This window comes from Epinephelus fuscoguttatus, linkage group LG1 (assembly GCF_011397635.1).
Source record: "Epinephelus fuscoguttatus linkage group LG1, E.fuscoguttatus.final_Chr_v1".
NCBI lineage: Eukaryota > Metazoa > Chordata > Actinopteri > Perciformes > Serranidae > Epinephelus > Epinephelus fuscoguttatus.
In genome coordinates this window covers 21869800-21880373 of record NC_064752.1, presented here as the reverse complement: position 1 = coordinate 21880373, position 10574 = coordinate 21869800, and the positions used below count along the sequence as shown (strand labels likewise).

Genomic DNA, 10574 nt, shown 5'->3' with positions numbered 1-10574 from the left:
ACTTTGTTACACATATCACTGCTGTATAATTCACCCTGTTACTCATTTTACATATGTCTCATTTGATTATCTTATGTTGTCATGGGTTATTTTCTTCTTTTATTTTGTAAAACTCTAATTATTCAATTTGCTGTACCTCAGTGCAATCTACAGGACAATTAGATGCCAACTTTGCTTGTCTGCTTCAGTGATGGTATTTTTTTTTTTATCTTTATTCTATTTTTACTGTTCTTTGTATTTTCTTAAAATCGCCTCATTTTAATTGCTAGAATCCCGCATTTTTTTGAATCTGGGATCAACCATGTAAAGCACTTTGTAACTTGAAAGGGGGATAGAAGCACGCAGCCTGGCAACCCTGCTCCTGTCAGACCCATGCCAGTTGCTGCTGGAAGTTGCACTCTGCAGCTAACGTCCTTGCACTTGACAGTAGCATAGCTGAGAGCTAACCATGGCAGGAAAGAGAGCGTTAGTGATCCTGTCTAAAGGTGCAGAGGAGATGGAGACTGTTATCCCTGTGGACATCATGCGGAGAGCTGGGGTTCGTGCACTTGTTTTATGCTAGCTGTTAGCTAGGTAGCTAATAATAGCACATATAGCTAGCTTGAGTTTAGCTTCCCATTCAGTCAGCCCACAACACTGTCATGGCTATAATGTTTTATTAGGCGCATAAATATTTCACAACAGCCTCATTAAGACATAATGTCACTGTGGTGATGAGTGAAATGTCAGCGTTGAGTAACAGGCTACATTTGTAACGAGCTAACGTTACATAAACTTTGCCTGAACTGATTGTAGCAATGCTAATGTCACTTTACCGTTTACAGTTTTTATGTATGAGTAATAATAACATAATAAAGGCTATAATAAGCTGTCTGAGTTACTGACGCACTCACAGCCTCCACAGAGAGAGCACACAGAGGCCAAGTTAAATGTCAAAGTCCAACGTCACTGCACTTCTCCGCCATTTGATAGCCTTCAGAATAAAAGTGTCCATTAGCCTGACACAGACAGGATGCCATATTGAGACATTAATGCTGTGTGTTATATATTACCCACTCTAACCCTGCAGATCGCAGTGACGGTTGCAGGACTGACGGGCAAAGAGCCAGTCCAGTGCAGCAGAAACGTCCTCATCTGTCCTGATACCAGCCTGGAGGAGGCCAGCACACAGGTGGGCCCAGCATCTGTCTGCTTACTCTCTGTATCACATGATAAATCATAGTCTAAAGACATATATATCTTTTCAATTAACCAAACCCTGTTGAATAGTATCCTACTTAAGGATTACTCAAGCCTTATGTCATGTTTTTTTTCTCCCAGGGCCCATACGATGTGGTGCTGCTGCCAGGAGGGATGCCAGGGGCCCAGAATCTGGCAGAGGTGAGACGTACTGCCTGTACATGGCCCAATCACTTCATGTTCTCATCTGTAAGGGTCGCAGTCACATACAGGAGTCAGCCCTGCTTGGTAGCAGGCTCATAGACTAGCCCCATGTTTTTCAAACTTTCAAACAGAGTCTTATCATGGCCTCTGTACACATTGCAAAACAAATTCAGCTACTCCGAGGCCCCCTCGCTCCTAACATAATGCCAGGTACAAAAAATCTGGGTGTTGTCATCGGTAGTTAGTTTGGTATGAAGCAACGTGGAGAAAGTTGTCCAGTCCTGTTTTATCAACTGAGGAACATCTCTGAAATTAGATCAGTTCTGTCCTTCAGTAACAGAAATAATTATACATGCTCTTATATCCCCCCTCCTTGATTACTGTAATGCCGGGTTTACCTGCCAGAGTATGTAACTGAGCTTCTCTGAGCTTTGGACTGTACTGTCCAGATGGGGCCCGCAGGTGTTCTAGTCTAGATCTTCTAACTGTTCCAAAGTCCAGGTTAAAAACTCAGGGTGATCAAGCCTTTGCAGGACTGGCTCCTCGGCTCAGGAACAGCCTCTCACTGAGCATTAGATCAGCTGACTTTGTTCACGTTTTTAAATCTCATTTCAAAACTTACTTTTGCAGAACGGCTTTTCCCAACTGATTACTATGCTATTTCTTTTTTACTTATTTATTATTATTATTATTATTATTATTATTATTGTTGTTAGTATTAGTATTAGTGGTAGTAGTAGCAGTATTTCCTCTTATTGAGTTATTTTGTGTGTGTATATGTTGCAGATATGTGTATATGTATGCGTGCATACATATATTTATGTGTATATGTGTATGCACAGGTGTGTGTGTGTGTGTGTGTGTGTATATATATATATATATATATATATATATATATATATATATATATATACACAGTACAGGCCAAAAGTTTGGACGCACCTTCTCATTCAATGCGTTTTCTTTGTTTTCATGACTATTTACATTGTAGATTCTCACTGAAGGCATCAAAACTATGAACGAACACATGTGGAGTTATGTACTTAACAAAAAAAGGTGAAATAACTGAAAACATGTTTTATATTCTAGTTTCTTCAAAATAGCCACCCTTTGCTCTGATTACTGCTTTGCACACTCTTGGCATTCTCTCCATGAGCTTCAAGAGGTAGTCACCTGAAATGGTTTCCACTTCACAGGTGTGCCTTATCAGGGTTAATTAGTGGAATTTCTTGCTTTATCAATGGGGTTGGGACCATCAGTTGTGTTGTGCAGAAGTCAGGTTAATACACAGCCGACAGCCCTATTGGACAACTGTTAAAATTCATATTATGGCAAGAACCAATCAGCTAACTAAAGAAAAACGAGTGGCCATCATTACTTTAAGAAATGAAGGTCAGTCAGTCCGGAAAATTGCCCATCAAGCGCTACAACGAAACTGGCACACATGAGGACCGACCCAGGAAAGGAAGACCAAGAGTCACCTCTGCTTCTGAGGATAAGTTCATCCGAGTCACCAGCCTCAGAAATCGCAAGTTAACAGCAGCTCAGATCAGAGACCAGATGAATGCCACACAGAGTTCTAGCAGCAGACCCATCTCTAGAACAACTGTTAAGAGGAGACTGCGCGAATCAGGCCTTCATGGTCAAATAGCTGCTAGGGAACCACTGCTAAGGAGAGGCAACAAGCAGAAGAGATTTGTTTGGGCCAAGAAACACAAGGAATGGACATTAGACCAGTGGAAATCTGTGCTTTGGTCTGATGAGTCCAAATTTGAGATCTTTGGTTCCAACCGCCGTGTCTTTGTGAGACGCAGAAAAGGTGAACGGATGGATTCCACATGCCTGGTTCCCACTGTGAAGCATGGAGGAGGAGGTGTGATGGTGTGGGGGTGTTTCGCTGGTGACACTGTTGGGGATTTATTGAAAATTGAAGGCACACTGAACCAGCATGGCTACCACAGCATCCTGCAGCGACATGCCATCCCATCCGGTTTGCGTTTAGTTGGACGATCATTTATTTTTCAACAGGACAATGACCCCAAACACACCTCCAGGCTGTGTAAGGGCTATTTGACCAAGAAGGAGAGTGATGGAGTGCTGCGGCAGATGACCTGGCCTCCACAGTCACCGGACCTGAACCCAATTGAGATGGTTTGGGGTGAGCTGGACCGCAGAGTGAAGGCAAAGGGGCCAACAAGTGCTAAACACCTCTGGGAACTCATTCAAGACTGTTGGAAAACCATTTCAGGTGACTACCTCTTGAAGCTCATGGAGAGAATGCCAAGAGTGTGCAAAGCAGTAATCAGAGCAAAGGGTGGCTATTTTGAAGAAACTAGAATATAAAACATGTTTTCAGTTATTTCACCTTTTTTTGTTAAGTACATAACTCCACATGTGTTCATTCATAGTTTTGATGCCTTCAGTGAGAATCTACAATGTAAATAGTCATGAAAATAAAGAAAAATAAAGAAAACGCATTGAATGAGAAGGTGTGTCCAAACTTTTGGCCTGTACTGTATATATATATGCATTTTATTTTCATCTTGGTAAGCACTTTGTTCTTTAGCTTACAATATTATTGTTATCGTTTTTATTATAATATCTTTGTGTACTTTATATAGTTAGAATGCCCAGTTTTGGGTGTGCAGAATAAGTCATGCCAGAAACCTCATGTTAAAACATATATTCTTACAAACAATAATATTGTGAAGTTACAAACAAAACAGGCCAAGTTAAATAACAATATCAGGGACATGAATTTGCCTGAAATCTTGTTTTCAAGTTTAAACGTTTCTCTATAACATTAAATACTTGTGACTACATAAGCAGCAATCAAAGTTGAAGTTTCAGATAAAAACTTCTATGTTTAACTTTTTAGGAGTCTCAGCTCACCTGCCTCTTCAGGCCTGTGTGGGTGTGGTTACATCAGATTTGACTGACAGTAGCCAAACGACATACGCAACAACCCAACAACTGTCATCAGATTGTGATTCCAGTTTGGCTAAATCCTGATTGGTGCTTGGAAGTATGTGACATAACCCTCTTCCAACTGAGCCTCGCCCAGCTCCACTAGTGAAAAGAGCACACAGAAAAAGAGAAATGCAGAAATCTTTTATGTGAAATAACCAAACCTGCTCCAACAAGCTGATGGAGAAAATGTGTTTTAGGCCTTAACTTCAGGGCCTTGTAAGCATAATAGCACAATTGTTTAATGTTACCTCACACAGGTTAATATGTGTTTTATATTTTCCCCTGGTGAACTGCACCTGTCCAACAATCCTTGTTAGAATACCTGTAAACACTCAGTACAGTGTCAATATACAGCCGAACATGAGGTGATTACAAGTACATATTTTGAGACTGAGCACAGAAGTGTCAGGGACCTATTGTTATTGTAGAGATTATTATATTGTCCATGGGCTTGGCATGTCGGCTCTATAGTGCACCCAGTTACTTTTAGCCTTTTTTTTTGCCGCATTTTTGATGCCCTTGGTATAGGCTACTTGGAAACTCACAGAACTTGACACAAACATCAAAACGTGTGATCATCATAAGAATATATGACCATTGGGTTCATGAAATGTTTAGTGGGCTACATAGCGCTCCGAAAGCGTGGAAGGCCTTGGGACAGAGATGCTGTGATATTGATGAAATTTGGTAAGCGCATTGCGCTCATCATTTATGACATATTTCTCATTAGGATTCATTAGCTCCGCCCACATGGAAGTCAGACATTTGGAATTTTGTGCGTTTTACATTTATTTTATACTTTTTCACACTCCTCCTAGAGAGTTTATTGGATTAATTTCAAGTTTGGTTGGTGTAAACCCCCGACTAATATGATGCTAAATTGGGAAGGAAAAGTCGATACCATGAATGATGGTGTCATAGGTCGTTTGACAACACGCCATTTCAGGCACTTTATATAAGAACCATCTTCAGAAGAAAATCAATACTCTCTTGCTCAGACTTGTAAAAAGTAATTCATGCACTCATTTTCTCCAGACCTAACTACTGTAACACTCTGCTCCCTGGCATCAACTAAAGGTCCCACCCTGGTCTCCACCTAGTTTAGAATGCAGCAGCTCAGCTGACTGGTTTTAACAGACAACATCACATCACCCCAATCCTGGGTTCTTTCCATTCACTTCCTGTGCCTTTTAGAATTGATTTTAAAGATTTTACTGATCACTTTTAAAGATTCTCTGGGTCTGGCCCCAAGCTAGATAGCAGAAATGTTGACCCCATGTGAGCCAGTTCGTAGCTGGCCCCCTCATTGGCCCTTTTTGCCATTTTTCTTGACAGTCTAAAGGTGATCATGTCTTTGCCATCAGGGCTCCTCTGCTTTGGAACGTTGCTCTGAGGAGATATAAATAAATAACAAATAAACTTTATTTACATAGCACCTTTCAAAACACAGTTACAAAATGCTGTACAATAAGACTAAACACAATTGAAACACAAATAACATGCCATAAAATGTCATCAAGTAAAAGATAAAATAAGTAAGGTCAAAGCTAAAATCAAGATAATAAATGGGCATTAAAGTCAATAATATAGCAATAAAATAGACAGACAGCCCAGATAAAGTCAGGATATGCTTTCCGATAGAATTATGTTTTTACGAGAGACTTAAACGAAGCCAGTGACTCAGACAGAGATAAGGCTTGTAGAATGAGTGACCTCTTTTAAATAATTTCTTAAAACCCGTTTTTGTAGATTTGCTTTTATGTGATGTTGGCTTTCCTTTATTTTATTTCCTTTTATTTTTAGCATTTTATTGCTTTTTAAAAAATTTTTTTTATTGACATAGTGTATCTTGCATTTTGCATTTTTTGTCCTCTTGTTTTAACTTTAGCTCTATCTTATTAGATTGCCTTCTCAGTATCCTGTTTCTGCTTTTGCTTTTAAAGGTGCTATTTAAATAATGTTATTTTTAATTATTACAATTGTTATTGTTATTAGTAGTAGTATTCACAGGTACAGAACTTTTGAACTTTTGAAACTCCTGTTAGATGATTCAACATATCCATCTCAAATTTGGTCAGCAGACTCTCAAGACCTTCACAATGGCAAGTTGCCAAGCTTTTGTGATTTTGTGGAATTTGCATAGTTCTTTATGACACAGGTAGTTGTTGTAAGTTGACTTTATAAAGTCTAATCTGCCCCAGATTTCACATGCTGGATAAGAGTCCAGGCCTGAAGAAAATCGAAATGCCCATACTGAGTCATAGTCATATCATCACCCACCGACAACAAGAAGACAGTCTTATGTGACAAGGATGCACCTATTTGCATGAAATGTACATGGTGTGGTCTACACATGATATACAGCAACCTGATGTTTAATTAGTGTGTGTTCTCTAGGGCCACATAGTGGATACAGGAAGTGATAAGAATTTTTAGTACGTCATTTTCAGCGCCATGCACCCTGGCTGGAAATAACGTCTAACTTGTGTATGCGGTGTCAGATGGTCACAGAAATACACAGCCATGTCAGTTGGCATCCCACCAGTAGCCCAGACGTGTGGGAAGGTGCGAGGGCCAGTTCATAGCTGCTTGCAGCTTTAATTGTAGTTCATAATTGCATCAGTCATTTATAATACTACAATAAATAACTACAGTATAAAGTGCTGAGTACATTATTTTGTACACTGTGAGTGACGTACATTTATACTTTGCTTTACATTTAGATGGGGGATGTGATTTGAAACCATTTTACTGTATGTTAAATGTTAATTAATAAATGACAGGCCCTTGCCCAGTGCATGCTGGGATAGGCTATATTCCTGTAACCCTGACGATGATTAATATAAATGGGTGTAGAAACTGGATGGATGGAAAAGAATTGGCTCTAAAAACCAACATAAGAAGGTGTCACCATCATTTGGATTTGAGAGTTGAGTTCATGTTTCGTTGTTGTTTTGCATCCTTTTCAAAAGTACATTTTGTGCCTTCAAAATAGAAAGTCCAAAAACATTTTGATGTATTTTCTATTATTCTCCATCCATCATTGCCACAGAAGTGGCATGGAGGAGCATCTGCTCACCCTTTTAATGTTCTCAAAAAGTAAAAGATACTTGACATCAGGAAGGTTAATGTTTTGAGTCTCATCTGATATACGAGCTCTTGCGAAAACAGTTTAATAAAAATATTGTTAGTGTTTTTGCTCAGTCAATCTGTGGCTGTGTTAAAACAGTGATGGGTTATTTTTGATGTGTTTAAAACATTGCCAGTCTGTTCAAATAATTATCATCGTCGGCATATACACCGTGCAATCACATGGCCTGCAAATGACTCACGGTGCATCTGGTTTCCTTGCTGTCTTGCAGTCTCCTGCTGTGAAGGAGGTGCTGAAGAATCAAGATGGCAGAAAAGGCCTGATTGCAGCCATCTGTGCAGGTACCGTTTGTGAAAACAAACCAAAGTCATAATTATACAACACCAGCTGCTAATGGGGATGTATTTCTGTGGGTTAAAGTTTAAATATGACACGACCTCAGATGTGACCATCATACTTAGATGTAAATGACTCAAACCTACACAGTGCACTTTATTCTGGTGCTGCAGTAACAGAGAAATAAATGTACTCAGTCATTTTCCGAAATCAAATGTAACCAGATTGACAAGCCAGTGATATGAATTAATAAACCATGCACTATGCTACCATGTGACCTGTAAACATTTTTAACTAGAAACACTAAATGTATGATATTTTGGTTTTAAATGTACCGAGCTAACGTGGTGCCAGTAAACGGGATTTGGATTTGCTCGCGAATAGAATTAAAGATCTTGGACAGAAATAAAATGTGCAGTTTTTATACACACATGGATTCAGTGGTTTTTCGGGTATTTCAGTAACTGGATGTGCCCTTGAAAGACTTTATCACATACCTCAACCACATTTTTTTAAAAATATACAGTTAACAAACGACATGCTTCATTAACTCACCGTCGTGTGTGACCCCTTTTTGGCATTTGGAAATGAAAGGGTGAGGGTTTGATTAATAGCTATCCCCGAGTGAACCCACAAGCACTGACATTTTATTTGACAGCCTCCATATGCAGGGAAAGGACACTGGAAGGACACTTTGAATAGAGACAGGGACCAATGCGGCAAAGTGGATTGAAGGGTGTCCTAGAAAATGAGTGAAACTCTCACAGGGATATACAGTTTAATGAACCTGCCAGCAAGAGGGCCGGCTGCGAGACTTATTATTCTGCCCTAACATGGAATTTTTTATCTTGATGTGAAAAAAAAAAATTAGTTATTACGGTTATTTTAACTTGAGCTAATATCAGTTACATGCATGCCCACAAAACGCTGATAGGTCATTTCTAGGATTCACAAGATGATATAAAGATGGTCATCATCACCCTCTTCTCCACGTCTGCCTCGCTGTCTGACTCTGGTTCTCAGAAGGTCTGTCTCTCCCAGACTGGCGTCCTCTGGGTGGGGACTTGCTGTAACAGGAGTAGCTTGGCTTTAACTGGCAGTCTGCTGTTCTGCCAGGGGAAAGTGTAATCTTTAGACCGTTTGGGAAGGCAGCCAAGGAGCATAATCAATAACTTTCTATTTATTAACAGTTTTTGGATGAGCTCACTGCAGTGGTAGGACGTTGCCAAAGTTAATGCAGCAGCAGTCAATGTCTTCAGCCTCTCCTTTTTTTCTCCTCTCTTTTCAATGTGGTGCATAGTGTTTGGAGAGAGGCTGAAACTGTATACGGTATGCATGTATTCTTAGAAACAATGGCCCAGTTGAGGACACCTTTAGGACATAGCGTCGTGCACGAACTGCGATTACAAATGTTAAACTCTGCATTGCTGTGTTTTGATTTAGCGTTTAGTGTAAGGGAAGTGATTGAGATACACTATTTCACCCATGACTCTTGTTAAACTTTTTGAAACTGCATAAAGCAACAGAACAAGTTTCACTTTATCGTAGAGAGCAGTTAAATGAAGCTGAAACACCTTTGCTCCTCTGCAGGTCCCACGGCTCTTCTGGCACATGGCATCGGGTTCGGCAGCACAGTCACCACACATCCTGCCATGAAGGAGAAAATGATGGCTGGAGGTAAAAACACAACAACAAAAAACGTCCTTAACAAAAAGGTGGAAATATCTCTGAAATATAAAGCTAGAGAGCAACATTTGCAGATCTAACTCAGAGCAGGAAAGTTGTAATTATATGTAAAAGGCAGCAGATGGTGCTGCACTAGCTCTTTCTGCCTGTAGAAAACCATGTCACTATGCAGCAGATGAGAGCACACCACTCAGGTACAAGGGGATGCAGAAATTTGACAGAACATACCAGAACTGGGTCAGCTGTAGAGGTGACAGATTATCTACATGTAAGCGCTAGTAGTATAATGTGATTACTGAAGTGTTGCTTTCACTCTGTAGCTGTGAAGCTCTCATGTTGTGATTATCCTTATGATATTGCTTTTTTGTCTTTTTTTAGACCACTATAAATATTCAGAGGCTCGAGTACAGAAGGATGGACATTACATCACCAGCCGTGGGCCAGGAACCAGTTTTGAGTTTGCCCTGACGATTGTAGAGGAACTTATGGGGGCTGAGGTTGCAGCTCAAGTCAAGGCTCCTCTTGTTATGAAAGACTGACTGTAGCCGCGTTCACTTGCATCGTGCAAGCAGCACTGCCCCGCCATAGACGCCCTGCACTACTGAAACAGCTAATCCAATGTGGCTGGCACAAAGAGTCAAAGTCACTACTGACAAATCACTCTCCCTGGGGGACATAAGGATGCTTCTGTCCTGACAGGTTATTGTCTTTCTTGGCTGGAAATGAGAAGCACCCAGTTATTATTTAGCAAATGGATTCAGATGGTTTTCAAATGGGATTAAATTTATGTCATTGTAGTTTTCCTCACATTGCTCATTATTCTCACAGCTTCCACTTGACATTAAAACATTAATGTGACAATACTGTGTTTGTCTTTACTCTGTGGTGTATTAATGCTGGGGGTCACTGTGACTTGTTTCCACATGTCTGCAGTTGTCGTTGACACCTAAATATAGGCTGCATCATGTAATGTATTGTGAGTGCTGCCTAGAACGCGGGAAGCAGAATCCGAATAGATTGGCAGGCGCTCCGGCCAATGAGAAACCTCGGCTCGGCTGCGGTTGTATTCCAACTGACCAATCGCGGTGCGTCTGCAGCCAGCGGGGCG

The 10574-nt window shown here is 40.4% G+C and overlaps 1 protein-coding gene across 1 annotated transcript; it reads left to right on the top strand.

Moving 5' to 3' along the window:
• Positions 1 to 343: 343 nt before the first annotated feature.
• Positions 344 to 10327, top strand: park7 (parkinson protein 7). Its single transcript, XM_049587154.1, has 6 exons — positions 344 to 538; positions 1070 to 1171; positions 1321 to 1380; positions 7716 to 7785; positions 9371 to 9457; positions 9845 to 10327. Exons 1-6 carry the CDS (start codon positions 449 to 451, stop codon positions 10003 to 10005), a joined length of 570 nt encoding a protein of 189 aa, XP_049443111.1. The 5' UTR covers positions 344 to 448; the 3' UTR covers positions 10006 to 10327.
• Positions 10328 to 10574: the final 247 nt, after the last annotated feature.

What these genes read in the sequence shown, in the direction of transcription:
- park7 (XM_049587154.1), top strand. Translation starts at nt 449, where the DNA reads ATGGCAGGAAAGAGAGCGTTAGTGATCCTGTCTAAAGGTGCAGAGGAG. An exon ending in ACATCATGCGGAGAGCTGGG is followed by an intron (nt 539 to 1,069) that starts GTTCGTGCACTT and finishes CTAACCCTGCAG; the next exon opens with ATCGCAGTGACGGTTGCAGG. An exon ending in GGGCCCAGAATCTGGCAGAG is followed by an intron (nt 1,381 to 7,715) that starts GTGAGACGTACT and finishes GCTGTCTTGCAG; the next exon opens with TCTCCTGCTGTGAAGGAGGT.